The sequence below is a fragment of the Lagenorhynchus albirostris genome, chromosome 9 (genome assembly GCF_949774975.1).
Source record: "Lagenorhynchus albirostris chromosome 9, mLagAlb1.1, whole genome shotgun sequence".
NCBI classification, from domain to species: Eukaryota; Metazoa; Chordata; class Mammalia; order Artiodactyla; family Delphinidae; genus Lagenorhynchus; species Lagenorhynchus albirostris.
In genome coordinates, this window is record NC_083103.1 from 2331462 (window position 1) to 2347730 (window position 16269).

Sequence of the window (16269 nt, forward strand, 5' to 3'; positions counted from 1 at the left end):
AGACCCACGCTCCGGGGGACTTAACACGCCTTCTTCAGTGAAGGGCAGGCCCTGAAGATCCTTCCCAGGAGGGCGGGTAGGGGGGTGAGGGGGGCCCAGTGGCAGAGGGCGCCCCGGGAGGAGGAGCCGTCTGGACTGAGCCCCGCTCTGGGCGAGGGGCACTCCAGACACAGAGCACAGCAGGGCTGAAACCCTGAGCACAGTGGACCCTCCCTGCTGGGGCCGCAGAGAGGAGGCGACAAGATGGGGAGGGGGTGAGACAAGGAACAGAGAGGTGGGGAAGGGGCTTAGGCAGAGCCCTGGTCCACCTCCTGTGTCTGAGTGGCTCCCCGGGGCTGCTGAGGCCCGTGGCCACGGCAAGAGGCACAGGGACCTAGGCTGGGCCAGCGCAGAGGACGGTGACAAGCCAGTTGTGGGCATGTCGGTGCTGAGATGTCCAGCTGGGGGTCTCAAGCAGGAGTGGGACATGGAGGGAAGGCCGGCGGGGCACTGTGGATCGAGGGGCTGGGAGAGGGGGCACTCCCGCCCAGGACAGGCTGGAGAGATGTCTGAGACGGGCCAGCAATGCGGGGAGGCGGACGCTCGGCCACTGGCAACCAGGACGCGGCCTAGGACACCGGCTCTGGGGGTTCTGGGCACCAGCCCACCCGCCATCCCCGGCCACTCAGGGTCCCTGCCGGCCCCCAGGAGGCATTGGTGACGGGGGACTTGGAAATGGAAGGAGGTGAATAGTCCTGTTGGCGCCGTCCAGGTGCCTCCCTCACCGCCCTGGTGAACCTGCAGGCCCCCCGACTGGCAGGGCAGAGACCCGCCTTTCCTTCACGTGTGTCTGCATCACTCTCCCCACAAGTTCCCCGGACGGAACACCAGACAGGCCGTGCCGAGGCCATGCCCCCAACCCACCCTGACTTCCACCCCCAGAGGCCGTGCCTCGGGAGGGGGGACCTGGGGGACAAGCTGACAACTGAGCCCTGCCACCGCAGACACCCCTGGGTCACCGCCTGGAAGCACGGGGAGGAGACACTCTACACAGCAAGGCTCCCACCTATGCCGGGGAAGGGGTGTCTGCTGCAGGATCACCGAGAAAACCAAAACACACCCCACGCTTGGAGAAACGACATCCCACCTCTGCCCCGTTACAGAGGGGGACCCAGCAGAGACCAGGCAGAGGTGCAGAAGCTGGGAAACGGTCCAAATGTCCCAGCCGAAGGGATCTGGAAAAGGCCCCCGCAGGCTGCCCAGCCCAGCAGGGACGACTCAGATGGCACTGGACCCCTCTTGCTGCTTGGGTGCGTGCTCGAAGCCCCCCCGGGGGGGGCCGAGCCGCTTGAGGGCACTGGCGATTATGGGAGTAGCACCTCGATTCACCGGAGGAGAGAGACCACCCAGGAACCATGCGCCCCAGAGACTTTCCAGAATCGCCCCTGAAATGACAGGGTCCAGACACATCACAGCGACAGGTGGGGGCCAGAGCTGCAAGACTGGTCTTATCTCAAAGCCCAGAAACGCCTTCTCTCTGGTCTCCAAAGAGTTCATGTCCATGAATACTTCCTTAAGATCCAATAATTCTAAATCTGGTGGACACACACCCTGCAATCTTAGGGAAAGAATAAAGGAAAAGAAGCCAATCAAATCCGAGCCAGGTTGGGAGTGAGCTGACGGCCAAGGCGGCCCTGAGAGGGGCACAGGCCTTCCGCCCTCCCAGAGGCTCTGCTACAGCAGCTGCCGGAGTCGTGATCCTTGGGGGCTGACCTCTCGGCGTTTTGTCCTCATCTCCCCTCGGGGGGCGCCGGCAGGCCCCCCAGTCTGCTTGCTTGAGTGCGGGGACAAGTGCCAGCCCCGCGGGCTCCCCCGTGGGCGCCTCGCACCCTCAGGGCCCTGACCTCAGAGGGAGGTCACACTCGTGGGCTCCCCTAGCCCACGAGTGTGAACAGAACTTCGAGGGGAGGTTTTCACGGCCGGGGAGCCGCTCTGCTACTCACTTGCTTGGAGCCCACAGGGCGGGGCTGGGGCGCGGGGGCTGCCCAGGATCGCGGCCACGTGCCTGAACCACCGAGCCACGTGGAAGAGCTGCGCGTCGGCAGGAGGGCCTGAGAGCTGCCTGAACGCGTCCACGTCCGCCTGGGACAGGGAGAAGCCCTGGACATAGCTACGCGTGCTCAGGTGCTCGTTCAGGGCCCGCACCCTGGCTGCCTCGTCACTAATGCTCAGGACGGACCTGTAGTCGGGAGCTGCAAAGACAGAGGCACACGCGTCAGTGGGGCTGGAGGCCTGGGTGAGTCCAGAGAATGGGGTCCCAGGGTCACCCTTCTGGCTGGGAAATGTCCAGAACGGGCGGGTGCCCAGGGCTGGGGGATGGAGTGGGGAGTGACTGCCAGTGGGTTCCCATCTGGGGACGAAAATGTTTTAGAACTAGAAAGAGCGGGTGGTCGCACAACATTGTGAAGGTTCTAAACGCACTGAACTGTGCACTTTAAAATGGTTAGTTTCGTCATTGGTGATTTTCACCTCAATTAAAGAGAAACGCACACGCACACACCCTTTTGTGCACTGGGTGCTGGGAGGGCAGGTGCTGACCCGTCCCTGGGTGGGCGATGGGTGGCGCCTAAGAACTGCAGAGCTCTCCAAACCCGGCACCGGTGAGGCTTCTAGCAGCCAAGGCCCAGCTCCTGGGAGGACCACGGCCCCGCCCCCGGAAATGCCTGCCAGAGGGGGCCAACCGTCCAGCCAGCACCTGGCACAAGCCTGCCCCCCTTCAGGGACCTGAGGCCACTCCTCTGCCTTGGAATCCTCAGGAAGGACGTGGGAGGACAGAAGTCCAGCCCGAGCGAGGACCAGGCGGCAGGCACAGCCGGCAGACGGCACTGACTCCGCTGAGCCCCTCCTCCCCCGCTGCTGCCCGAGACCCTCACCTCCTCCCTACGTCCCCGATCACTGCTCCAACTACCCTGCGGATGCGTTCATCACCTGCTGGCTGGGGGGGCGCAGTAGGAGATCGGGGGGAGGGGCGCAGACCAGTCCCTGAAGCTGCAGGAGGGAGCCTGGTCCCCTAGTCCACGAGTGTGAACAGGGCCCAGCGCCTGTTCCCTTCCACACAGACACACCCTGAGCCCCGGAGTCGGCTCCGAGTGGGAGAGCACAAGCCCGGTTTCTCACTCTCCCTGGGAACGGGGCAGACACCCTGACACCGCAGCCCTTCGCGGCCAGCTGCCTGACACCACGAGATCCCTGGGTCACCGTGCTGGACCCAGAGTGGGACGGCTCCGAGCGGGGAGGAGATATGGGCCGACACCGGCCAGGCCTGGCACAGAAACAGGAACTTCGCCCCGACCAAGCCCACAGGACGCCTGCAAACAGACAGCAGAGCACACGTGTGGGGAAGCAGCTGTGCACACGAGACCCTCCTGCACCGTCTCCACCGCGGGAAACCCTTCCGTCAGGGCCTACCTGGAGCTGCCTTCCTGGGCACGGGGGTGAGACGGAAGGAGCCAACAGAAGGGCCAAAGCCGGCAGCATCTCCGGACGTCCTCAGGTGCCCCACGGAGGGGCTGCGACCATCCAGGGCCCAGCCTCCCGGAGGCTGGCTTCTCGGGGACCTCCTGAACCCCGACCTCTTCATCCCCAGGACAGGCATGGGCACCAGGGAAACGTCTTCCCTGGGCTCTCAAGCCCAGGCTTTCCAGGAAGACCGGCATGCTTGCCTGCCCACCGCACCGCGGGGGCGCCAGCCCAGGGTGGCCCTGAGGCGCACGGCTAGGAATACCCTTCTGCCCGTTACAGAATACCGTCAGAGCACCCAGCGCCATGCCCTTGGATACTGCAGGCCTCCACCTTTAAACGTACCCGGAACCCAGCCCTCTCACCCCAACTGCCATGGCAGGTCCAGCCCTCCTCTCGCCTGGCCCCCGGGATGCAGGCACCCCTGCTGGTATCCGGGCTTCACAGGACACCGTGGCCAGAGTGGCCCACGCTCCTTCTCTAGACCCCCCGTCCCACCAAGAGTGGTCCTCGTGCCGGCCAGGAGGGCCACCACACCCTTCTGACCTCAGCTCCCGCCCCCGCCCCTCATGCCCCCTGCCCTGCCTGCCTGGAAGCCTCCCCCAGACACAGCCAGCCTCCGTCCCTTCCTCGGGGCTCCACGGGTGTCCCCTTTTCCGTTGGGTCCTCCCGGGCACTGTTCCAAGTGAGCCCCCCGCCCCCCGGGGCCCCGACCCCTTCCTGCTTTATTTCTCCATAGCGCTTATTTCTAACACACACACTTCCCTGCTTTCTTTCCTTTACTGTCTGCCCCACCCCCCGGGATTTTATCCGATTCATCCACTCAGCATATGCTCAGCCTCTAGAACCAAGCCTGGAACGTTCTGAAGACACTCAGTGAATTTGCTGAACGAGTGGATGGGCGGCAGATGCACCTCGAAGTGCAGGCCTGCCCGCGGGAGGCCGGCATCACCTGTCACTCCAGGGCCTCGTAAGCCCCCTCCCGGGAAGCACCCGGCACCCAGACACCAGGGTGGGGACCCGGCTGAGTGTAAGAAGGCTTCTAACCCGTGGCGGGCTGAGCTGGAGCCCTGCTGCCCGAGGGCGCACACCTACAGGGGGCGCAGCTTTTGTTCCACACCTGACCTACCAGGAGAAGCAGCTACTTTCCACCCCAGTTCCTGGAAGTGTCGGAGGAAGCAAAGAGAGACACAGAGGCGGCCCCTCCCGCCCAAGGTGCCAGTGGGAAGCCTGGGGAACCCACGAGGGCCCTGGAGCAGCGCCAGCCAGCTCGCCTTCCTTCCCGGGAGCAGGTGGCTGGCTCTAGGGACCCAGCCTGAGGGCTCAGATCCCCTCTGAGACAGTGAAGGAAGGCCAGGCGGGCCCGTGCCCCCCACCCCTCTCTGACAGGACCGCTCTGTCCCACCCAGGGAGAAGGAAGCAGCACCTGCCGGGGCGGCCCTGGGCACCGGGAAACCTAACGCTACAGAAATTCCTTGGCACGGAGTCTTCCTTCCAGGGAACTTTACTGCACCTGGCACGGTTCCCTGGCAGCCCTGCCAGCCCGTCAGGAGTCGGGAAGTGTGCTCCTTTCTCGTGATGGAGAAAGTTCAGTTCACGAAGGCTAAGTCAGAGGACCTGCCAGAGGGTGGACAGAGCCGGGGCGGTGGGCGGGGGGCGGGGAACGCATCCCGGAGTGGGCCAGGCCATCCTTCGGCAGCCGGTCACCCGACACCGACCCTCCAAGCTCCCTCTCCCTGTCTCCGAGCATCCCTCTGGTGCAGCCATCTATGCCAGGACACAGGAGGGAGGGGAAGGAAGCCCCTCTCTGAGAAGCTGTGTGGTCTCCCAGCTCCCCCTCCCCCTTTACCCCCAGGACAGCACTGGACAGACAGACTTCCCTCACTCCGGAACTACTCCAGGGAACACAGACCCCCGGGAACTTGCCTGACCTTGACGTTGGCTACCCTGGAGGAGTACGCTCACAGGGCATTTTATTTCCCTCTTTTTTCTTCGCTGCGCACATTTTCTACAATAAGCATATGTTATTTTTACAATGAGAAAAACATGTCAACCATTCTACCAACACGATGGCTTTAAAGCACTAATGAAGCAGTTCAGGGGACAAGGGCTCAGCGGGGTCTGCACCCCTCCCTCACCCGGCGGGCTCCTCTCAAGGGCAAATCAGGCTCACACAACACACGCCTGGTAAAGCTGGTGAGCGTTAGTGAAATCACACTTGTAAACTGTTTGAAATATGCCGGGCACACAGCCGGCGCCCGGCAGTTGCCGTTACTCTTATTTTAATCGCTCCTGTGTTACTACTATTGAAACTGCCTGGAGGCGTTTACCCAGGGGTCACACACGCATTTAAAAAGCCCCGTCTGGAGCAGGGAGCCCGCAGGGCAGAGGGGGGCAGTCATGGGGTCACCGTAGCAGCTGTGGCTAAGCGTAACTTGAGGAAACAAATTTAAAAATTGGGCAGCTTTCAAGTGGCCCTGGGTTTGGGCCAGACTGCGGTCTGGCTATCAGCCCATGATGCCAAGATGAACGGAGATGGTTCCCGAGCAGGGCGCCCACTGGCCACACTGGCCCTCCCCAGGGAGCCCCACGCACGCGCCACACCCACCGCCAGGTCCACCGCAGGTCCATCCAGAAATGCATCGCAGGACACACACCTTCTGACTGTGGGAAGGCCCTAAACGTGGACCGTGGTCTTCACAGTTTAGAAGACGCTTACTGAACTCGCACAAACGCAAGAACCAGCTAAGGAACCGAATTCACACCAAGCCGTCACCTCCCCTGGCCCCTTCCCATCAGCATTCACACCTGCTGGACAGCAGCCCGCGGCCTGCTTTCGCCCACCCCCGCCTCCGCCCCAGCCAGGCTCCCGCTCAGTGAGGCTCCAGCGCAGTGGCAGCAGGGCCAGCTCCTGGAAGCACCCGTTCCAGGCCCACCTGAGACCTTTGGAATCGGAACCTGGGTGGGGCGGGTGCAGAGCTCAGCTGCCAGGAGCCCCCAGGCGGCTTGCTGAAGCGCAGGCCCCTTCACCGCAGGTCTGCCTTCCTCCTAAGCTCCCAGGCCCAGCGCAGCGGGGGTCTGCACCCCTCCCGCACTTGCTGAAGGCCTCTCGGGTCCACACCTTGCGAGGCCCCCGCGGCACCCGGCCCTGTGGATCAGATCCTTTCTGCAAAGGCTCCTCCAGCTTCCCTGGCCCGCCTCTGCAGCTGCCCCTCCCCCTGGGTCCCTCTTCAGGCCCACTTTTCTTTCCTGTGGGGCTTCCCAGCCTGCCCAGGTGGCTCTCAGAACGGGGACTGGAAAAGCCTTCTCAAACGAATGCATCTCCTCCTCACACGAATCTCATAAAGGAGAGAGGTGCATGCACCTGGCGGCAATGCCACCCACTCCCGGCACCCAGGACCTCCTCCCACAGGCCCTCTCTAGCGCCCCCTTCCGTCCTGAGCACCAGCCCTGGAGGCCCAGCGGTCACGTGTCCACAGGGTGCTCCCAAGCATCATGTCTCGCCCTCCAACTGGGGACAAGTCCGGGAACGGTACAGCCACCTTCCCCACTGGGTCTGAAGCTGGGTGGCTGTTTCTTTCATCCCACGGCAAACCCAGCACCTGCCCCGGTCCTCCCCAGACTGTCCACTTCTCACACCCACCACCGCCACGGGCCCAGGCCACCGGTTACCACCGTCTTGGATTCTTCCTGCTCTCCCTGCCTTGGTACATGCGGGGGAGGGGGCAGATATCTTGCCAGAACGCAAAGACAAGACCCAGATTCCGCAGATGTGCGCAAGGCCCTTGCAGACCTGGTCCTGTGGCCCATCTCCAGCCCCCCTCCCCCCTCTGGCCTCAGGAACTTGCCGGAAAGCAGTGTTGCTGGCCCTCAGGTCTTAGTGCACGAGGTGCTCTCTGCCAGGACTCCCGCTCCCCTTTCTTCTCTAGGATCAGCTTCCAGCCTCTCTCGGGAGGCTCCCTACCTGCCCTGCAGCCAGGTCCTCCCTCAGGAGCAGAGCACAGGCAGCTCCCCAGACCCAGGCTCTCTGTCTCGGGGCTCCGGGGCTGGGCTTGGCCAGGAGGCTAATGCCCACAGCAGCGTCCGGACCTGGCCCAGCAGGGCCTCCGGCGTGATTCCCTGCACTCCGCCCTGCCCACGGGGCAGCTGGCAGAGGAGGACCCGGCCAAGTTTCTGGCAGATTGTGGGCCCTGAACCACCTCCGTAGATTCAGGCCACCCGGCAGCACACGCACTGGGGAGTGACCAAGAGAGGAATGGCCCATGCAACCTGGGGAGATGTTGGGCTTCTGGGCTCCGGCCACCCTGCCCCGCTGGACGGAAGGCCCAGGAAGGCCGAGACGCTCCTCCAGGCATGCTGCATCTCCACGCCCAGCAGCGTCCGGCAGAGCCGGTGCCTGAAGCAGATCTACTGAATAAATACAGTGACAGTTCTATTTAAGGAAATTATTTTGAACCACTCAGGGGCAACTTCCCACAGAAACAGCAGATGTGAATCTTTCACGTGGGATTTTTAGGTCATGAGAAGCATCATGACCTGATGCCCTGAGGACACACAGGTGAGCAGACGGCACCACTGCCCGGGGACAGCAGTGTGGACACTGGGAACGGTTTAATCTCCCCCCGAGGACACTATCTCTCACAACTCTTAAGGTGTAAATACCAGGAGACTGTGGGTTCAGGGATGAGCAAATGTCTGTAGTCTACAAATATGTACGTTTCATTTCTTCTCTGGGAAACACAGGAAAGTGTATCAGCTCCCTCCTCTGGTCTGCCTTGACGCCCTCTGGAATTGGGGTGCTTGCTGTTCATCTGAATAGAGTCATCAAAGGCAGCAAGGCAGCGTAGTCAACATCCCTGCTGCAGTCACACAGGCCCTGGCTAGCTGTGTGACCTTGGACAAATCACTTAGCTTCTCTGAACCTCAGGATTCTCGCCTGCACAGGAAGATAAGGGCAGTATCGACCACAAAGGGTTGCTCTGAGGATTACAGGCCCCCCGCAGATGCATTTAGCACAGACTCATGCTAAGAAAAAAAGCTAGCTGCATTGTTATTACGAAGAACCTTTGAATTAAACTGCATAAAAAATTAAACTGCAAATCTGACCTAACACACAGCCACCAAAGTGGCCCGATCTGCAGGGCAAAGCCTCTGACACACGCTCCATCCACCCCGGGGTCCTCGGGGATGAGACTCGTCTTTCTAAAAACACTGGGCCCTGGAACAGGCTGCACGTTCAAGCTACAAAGGAAAAGCTTTAACCCCAGTGGCAGGGAACCAAATGGACATTCTGAGCCAACTTAAGGAAGATGACCAGAAATGGGAAGAATATTCTAGACGAGAGTCTCCTTAAAAAGTCCGGAAAGATGGTCACTTTCGATAAATCCAACCTTGAGAATGAAAAGTATTCAGAACCCGGAAACCAAGAATGTCTAGAACTCTGGTATCAATCTCCAGAAACAGGCCAGTTCTTACCAAGGCTCTGGAAACCTCAAGTTCCGAAGCGATTAAAAAACCAAAACCCCAAAATCGAATACGTCAGTTGTGTTCACAAATGAAGAAGGAAGGCAGACAGACAGAAAAGAAACAAGCTCGGGCTCTCAACCCGGACACAGCACCCGTTTCATGCCAAGTGTTCTTCTCAACCCTTAACCTCTACCAGCCCCTTTAATGCCCACTACATCCTCCGAGCGGGGACGTGTTACCCTGCTGCACGTGAGGAAGGGGCAGAGGTGGGCCCCCAGCCCGGCTCGCTCAGAAGACTGGGGTGTCAACCACGCTGCTATGTTACAGGAGTCCGGGTGCACTTCTGAGGGCTGAGGGCCGAGGCTCCAGGTGGGTAGAGATGGCGCTGGAATCCAGGCGCACCTGTCGGGTGGAATGCGGGGCGCCCGGAAGGTGGGTACCACAGCAGCCCTGTCAGCAGGGGCCGCCCACGTCACTGGGTTACCCAGGTGGTCAGAGCTCCCGCCTGGAACCCCAGGAGCAAGAGGGATCACAGGGCTCCAGGAAGCCTGCACAGCCTAAACCCGGCAGCCCGGGGAATAAATACTACACTCAGAGTTCTTCCTGAAGAAAGTCTGCTCCAGACGAGGGAATCCAGGGACAACCTCCGGTCTGTCTGGCACCTACAATCTCGCCTGAGGGAGGGGAGCAAGGGCCCAGCGCTCCCTGGAGTCTGCCTGTGGGCGGCGTGTCTACCGGCTGGCGACACGAGTGACTCTGGTGGGCAGATCCAGCGCTGCTCACGGAACCTCGGAGGCGGCAATAACGCTGTGACCACGCAGGTCCCAATGGCCACTGTCTGCAGCCGCAGATGAAAACCTTCGTAAAACCCCAAGCCCTTTCCTGTATGTCCGCGTACCCTGTTTCCTCGGCCTCATTTTCCTAAGTGCCAACCCGGGTGCTGCCCGGGCTGGGCGGAAACGAAAACCACCCTAGGGCTGTGCCTGTCCCCCAAAGTCCAGGGGACAGGAGGGGCGAGGTCCGGCCCAGGGACCGGCGGGGGAAACGCAGGGCCACGTCCTGGGGTCAAGGCGCAATGGAACCTGGAGGACCCAAGGAGGGGACCGAGTCTGGGGACGGGGTGGCCTCGGCAGTTCCGGGTCCGGAGTCGGGTCCCCGCGAGGTTGGAGGAGCGGGGCCTGCCGGGGGCGCCCGGGGGTCGCGCCCCGCCCTCTGCGCGCCCTCAGACCCGCCCCTCAGGGACCTGGCGCCCCCTCAGATCCCCGGTGGCCCCTCCGCCCCTCGGCCCGGGGTCGCCCCCGCTGGCCCGCCCGCCGCGCGCACTCACCGTGCTCCGCGGAGGAACCTGCCATCGTTGGAATGCCGCACTCGCGGCCGCGCCGACAGCTTCCCAGAATCTGACGCAACCACCGCCCCGGAAGTCCCGCCGGAGGCGGTGCGCCTTCCGGGACACGCCCAGTCGCTAGGCAACCGCCGCGGGCTCGAGACGCCGCAGGCCGGGGCATGCTGGGAGTTGTAGTTCCTACTGAGCTGCGGCCAGTGCCCTTGAGCAGGGGTTCCCAGCTCCCGGGTTGCGGACCTGTTAGGAACCGGGCCGCACAGCAGGAAGTGAGAGGCGGGAGGGCGAAGCTTCATCTGCCGCTCCCCATCTCTCGCATTACCGCCTGAACCATCCGCCCACCCACCCACTTCCGTGGAAAAATTGTCTCCCAGGGTCCGGGGAGGGAGGACCAGTTTGAAGGAGGCTTAGAGGAGGGGATTGGGAATGGGTGGGAAGTGCATTCCATGCAGAGGGTACTGTCCTGCAAGTGATACCAACAGAGAGCATGCCACTGAGAAATTCAGCCTGACCGCAGGGCAGGCTGGAGCAGCCCTGGCGAGAGTTGGGGCCTGGGCAAAGGCTAGGGCTGGCGCTTCTTGAAGCATCTTGTAAGCAAAGTCAGGAATGGCAGAGACCCAGCAGGCTTGACTGGATTTGTGCTGTAGACCTCTCATTCCAGCTGCTGTGTGGCGGTGGAGTGGATTAGGGAAAGCCAGGAGGAAAGCAAGACTTGGCAGGAAGCCTTTTCGATAGTCTGTAGGAGAGGAGACGGTGCCCTGGACCAGCAGGGTGAGCAGGCAGATCTGGGAGAGCCATGAGGGGCAGCAGATGCTGGGATGGGGTGGGGCGGGTGAGCGAGGTGAGGGCCGGGGATGACACCCACGTTTCAGTCCTGAGAGAGACTGGTGGTTATGGCATTTCCTTTAATAATGAACTTGAAGACACTTGGTGCTGGGTGGAAGAAAGCAGCTGGTTTGTTAGCATTTCCAAGGACTGATGATGTTTGGGGTGAGTGAGAAAGGGGGGCAGGGTGGAGCACACACTCTGTATGGACAGGGTTGTCATTCCCAGAGACAGAGGCCCCGGGGGGAATAACACAAACGAGGAGAAGAGGCTTCTCTGGCGTTTAATCCCCATTCAAGAGTCCCTCAGCCCACAGATCACATCCTCAGGGCCTGTGCCTTCCTCTGTGTAAGATACCATCTCCCAAGGACATCACACTCAAGCTTCTGCACACACAGGGAATGAAAAGAAACACTTAGGATGGAAATTTTATTAGGTAAAGAAAAAGTATAAAAGCAAGTATTGCTAAATTGTACAACTTTTTGGCAAAAGCGTATCTTTGGCATTAAAACTTTAACAGTTTAAGCTACTTTTCTAAAGAATTATGCTAAATGCAAAGAAAAAATCTCATAACATTACATACTGTGTGATTCTAGTTATTTGACATTTTGAAATGGCAAAAATCATAGAAATAAAGACAAGTGAATACCAGAAGTTAATGCGGGAAGAAAGTGGATGCGGCTACACCTGAAACAAACACAACATTGTCAATCAACTGTACTCCTATATAAAATAAAGTTAAAAAAAAAAGATGCAACATTAAAAAAAAAGGGCAACATGAGTGGTCCTTGTGATGATGGAAAGGTTGGGTATATTCACTGTGTCAGTGTCATTATCCCGGCTTTAATATTGTACCATAATTGTGCAAAATGTTAGCATTTTAGGAAACTGGGTGAAGGGTGAGGAGATCTCTCCATGTTATTTCTTCCAGCTGCATGTAACTCTATGATTATCTCAAAAAGTTTATAATGATATCCATTCCTTAAAAAAATAGTTTCAGGTACTTAAAAAAGGTCTCTGTGACTGTCACCATGCCCCACCCTGGCTAGTTCTGGTTTAGGAAGCTGGGGCCTAAAGCTGGTCACATTCCAATCTGATCCTCAGATACAAGAGCAGAGGGATAGTCTTAGGGGTTTTTTTTTGTTTTTCTTTTAATTGAAGTATAGTCGATTTACAACTTTGTGTTAGTTTCAGGTGTACAGAAAAGTGATTCAATTATACATACATATATATATTCTTTTTCAGATTCTTTTCCATTATAGGTTATTACAGGATACTGAATATAGCTCCCTGTGCTATAGAGTAGGCCCTTGTTTATCTATTTTATATATAGTGGTGTGTATCTGTTAATCCCATACTCCTAATTGATCCCTCCCCTCTTTCCCCTTTGCCAACCACAAGTTTGTTCTCTGTGTCTGTGGGTCTGTTTCCGTCTTGTAAATAAGTTCATTTCTATTATATTTTAGATAGCACATATGAGCGATATCATATGATATTTCTCTTTCTCTGTCTTACTTCACTCAGTATGACAATCTCTAGGTCCATCCACGTAGCTGCAAATGGCATTCTTTTTTATGGCTGAGTTAATATTCCATTGTATGTATACCACATCTTCTTTGTTCGTTCCTCTGTCGATGGACACTTAGGTTGCTTCCATGTCTTGGCTATTGTGAATAGTGCTGCTGTGAACATTGGGGTGCATGTATCTTTTGGAATTAGAGTTTTCTCCAGATGTATGCCCAGGAGTGGGATTGCTGGATCATATGGTAACTCTATTTTTAGTTTCTTAAGGAACCTCCATACTATTCTCCATAGTGGCTGCATCAATTTACATTCTCACCAACAGTGTAAGAGGATTCCCTTTTATCTACACCCTCTCAAGCATTTGTTATTTGTAGACTTCTTGATGACGACCATTCTGACCGGTGGGAGGTGATACGTCGTTGTAGTTCTGATTTGTATTTCTCTGATAATTAGTGATGTTGAGCATCTTTCCCTGTGCCTATTGGCCATCTGTTTGTATTCTTTGGAGAAATGTCTGTTTAGGTCTTCTGCCCATTTTTTGCTTTGTTTTGTTGTTTCTTCTGCCCAGTTTAAAAAATTTAATTTATTTTTTATATTGGAGTGTAGTTGATATACAACGCTGTGTTCGTTTCAGGTATACAGCTAAGTGATGCAGTTATACATATACATATAAGCATTCTTTTTCAGATTCTTTTCCCATAGAGGTTATCACAGAATACTGAGCAGAGCCTTCTGCCCATTTTTGATAGGGATAGTCTGGTCCCAGGGCCAGGTATGGACCAGCGTCTCTGACTACTCAGAGTGGCCTGTGGGTTGCCTGTCACCAACTTCCTTGTGCCTATTCATGGAGCACCTGCTCAATGCCACGCCCTGTCCCAGGTCATGCAGACGTCATGGTGACTCTGAGATCAAGGAGTTGGTGGGGGCAGAAGGACAACCACCAAACTCTCCTGGCCGCAGAGCCTAGGGAAATGCTCCGAGGAACGTGAGCCCATCCAGTGCAATCAGCAGTCCCCTGGGATCCCATCTCTGCCACACTGGCCACAGGCAGTGCCCCTGACAGAGAAGCACCTTTGCTTGTGGGCAGAGCTGTTGTCCCCATTGGAAGTTTATACAGAATCCATTTGGATAAGGACCGCAGTTCCATCTGGGATTCATGAGGTTTCTGGTGGGATCAGAACTGGAAAAGAAGTTCAGATCTGGGCTTCCCTGGTGGCGCAGTGGCTGAGAGTCCGCCTGCCGATGCAGGGGACACAGGTTCGTGCCCCGGTCCGGGAAGATCCCACATGCCGCGGAGCGGCTGGGCCCGTGAGCCATGGCCGCTGGGCCTGCGCGTCCGGAGCCTGTACTCCACAACGGGAGAGACCCACGTACCGCAAAGAAAAAAAAAGAAGCTCAGACCCTACCCACCCAGGACACTGCGTAAAGTAACAGCCCTGTGTCAGAAAAGAGTTTATTGGGAGCTCTCTGCATGCCTACCTAAGATACCTTCTGCAAGCAATTTGTTTATAATTTGCGAACATATCTGTAGCTCCGTGTTATGGAGGGCAGCCATGAGTTAAATACAGAAATGTCCCTCCCTAGCCCATTCCTCCGCCTGAGGAGCTCTTCCAAATTTCCTGGATGTTGGGGTTCCCATATCTCATCATTTTCTTCAAGTCCAGTAAACCCCATAACATCTTCCAGTTACTTTCTGGAACCTCATGTCTGAATTCACAATAGATCTTATTGATGGATGAAAAAAATAAAAGCAAAAAGGGAGAGTTTGTTTACATTCCTGGGAGGCCCGTGGAGCATCCTCTGTAACTCGGCTCCCAGGAGTGTGGCCCTAGAGGTGCTTCCACCTGCCCTGAGCCCACGACCTGGGAAGCCCTGCGCCAGCCCAGATGATCCCACAGAAGGAATCAGGCCCAGGGGCCAGGAGGCCAAGGTCTGGCCATGACCTGCTGTGTCTCTTGACACGTCTGTTGCTCATTCATTACTGGTGCCAATGAACCTGGGAGAAGGAACCCCAGGCAAGTCAGAAGCCCTGTGGATAAAGCATCTGCTGACGTCCGCCCTGCCCTGCCCCTCTCACATGCCACGCAGCCATGGGCTGTGAGGTGCTCCGGACGGGTAGGCCTCCTGGCGTCAGCGGGGGGACCAGGTTAGGCCTCGAGAGCTGGGGCAAGTTTTGTAGCCTCTCTGAGCTTCGGATTGTCGTGTTTTAAATCTGTAAAATGGGTCAGTCTCCCAGAGCTGTTAGAATAAGATTATAAAAAGCACCTGGCAGGCAGCATGTGCTCGATAAATCTTGCCTTTTTTGCCCCTAAGCCCGTAGCATCCCAGCCATGGGGACCCACTGATCTAGGGTTAGATAAGTATTCCCATCACCCACTCATACTTTCTCTTAAAAACAAGAATGTATAATAAAATAAAAACAACATCCAATCCTTCTTTATGAACCCCACAAAACTTATATCTGGCAAATATCTGTTTCTCTACAGTCATTGGTGAATGTGAAAAAGTGGATCTCAAGTCCACAGGAAAGTTCCCTAAGCTTCGGGTAGGCAGGTGGTCCCCCGTCTCAAAAATAAAGACGTTAGGCCTTAGCATTCATGTCAAAGAAGGAAGACTTTAAAAAAACATATATTTATTTATTTGGCCACACCAGGTCTTAGTTGCGGCACACGGGATCTCTGTTGCAGCATGCGAGATCTTTAGTTGTGGCATGTGGGATCTATTTCCCCAGTAAGGGATCGAACCCAGGCCCCCTGCATTGGGAGCCACTGGACTATCAGGGAAGTCCCAACAAGGAAGATTTAGCCTAAACAAATAAACGAGAAAAATTTGTTAACAAAAAACCCAAAAAAAATGTTAACAAATAAAAAAAGAAAATGAAGAATTTAGACTACTTACCAACACAGGAAACGTCCTTCAAAAACTACTTTTGTTCATATTCCTGCAGAGAGAAGAGAATAAAATGGTTCCAGGAGCAGAAACCTGTGTGGCCTCTTAGAGGAATTCTACGGAAATAGAACCAGAACCTGGTTTCTTGTGGGAGCTGTGGGTGGGGGCCGGTGGGCCTCTATCAACATGATAAGACCCCTGAGTCAGCCCGTGGGGAGTCACCCCCACTCCATCCCCCCACGGGTAGCAGAGAGCTCACAGCCCAGCGTGTCCTCTGGGTCACGCTCCCCCAGGACACGGCCTGGGCGTGCGGGTGACACCGTGCCGTCACGGCTGCCCCTGCTTGGGCGGGCGGGGGTCCCTGATGCTCTGCATGTGCTCCTGACTCTTCCCAGACCCAGGCCCTGCTCCTTCCCCCCCGGGGGGTGCGGGTAACAGCTGAACGATGTCACCTGTCGGTGACCTGCTCTCTGGATAAGACAATGGAGAGGACACAGGTCTACAGACATGCACTGTGGACAAATATTAGGGACTTATCCACACAGCCTCCTAGTTCAGGGAAATCCGAGCGTGGACGGGACACCAGACAGATGAAAGCTGACCACCCGTCTGAAGGAGCTGCCACGAGCACGGGCTTCTCCCTGGATGAGGCCAGGCGTTCCTTGAGATGCCCGGGCCTGAGGCCAGGAGCCTGACCACGTGGTTCAAATCTCAGCTCTGCCTCTGAC

General features: G+C 57.1%; 1 protein-coding gene across 5 annotated transcripts in view; it reads right to left on the reverse strand.

The window, feature by feature from the left end:
- CARS1 (cysteinyl-tRNA synthetase 1) overlaps positions 1 to 10379 on the reverse strand; it is a 47310-nt gene extending 36931 nt beyond the window's left edge. For 4 of the 5 annotated variants that reach the window (XR_009542280.1, XR_009542281.1, XM_060158244.1 and 1 more), the window contains exons 1-2: positions 10292 to 10379; positions 1983 to 2231 (exon numbers count right to left, since the gene is read on the reverse strand). Coding sequence is in view for 3 of the 5 variants with exons in the window: in XM_060158244.1 (XP_060014227.1) it covers positions 1983 to 2231; positions 10292 to 10316 (274 nt within the window). In the remaining 2 variants the exon portion in view is untranslated. The remainder of the gene's footprint in view (positions 1 to 1982; positions 2232 to 10291) is intronic. The other variant, XM_060158245.1, reaches the window with a different exon arrangement.
- Positions 10380 to 16269: the final 5890 nt, after the last annotated feature.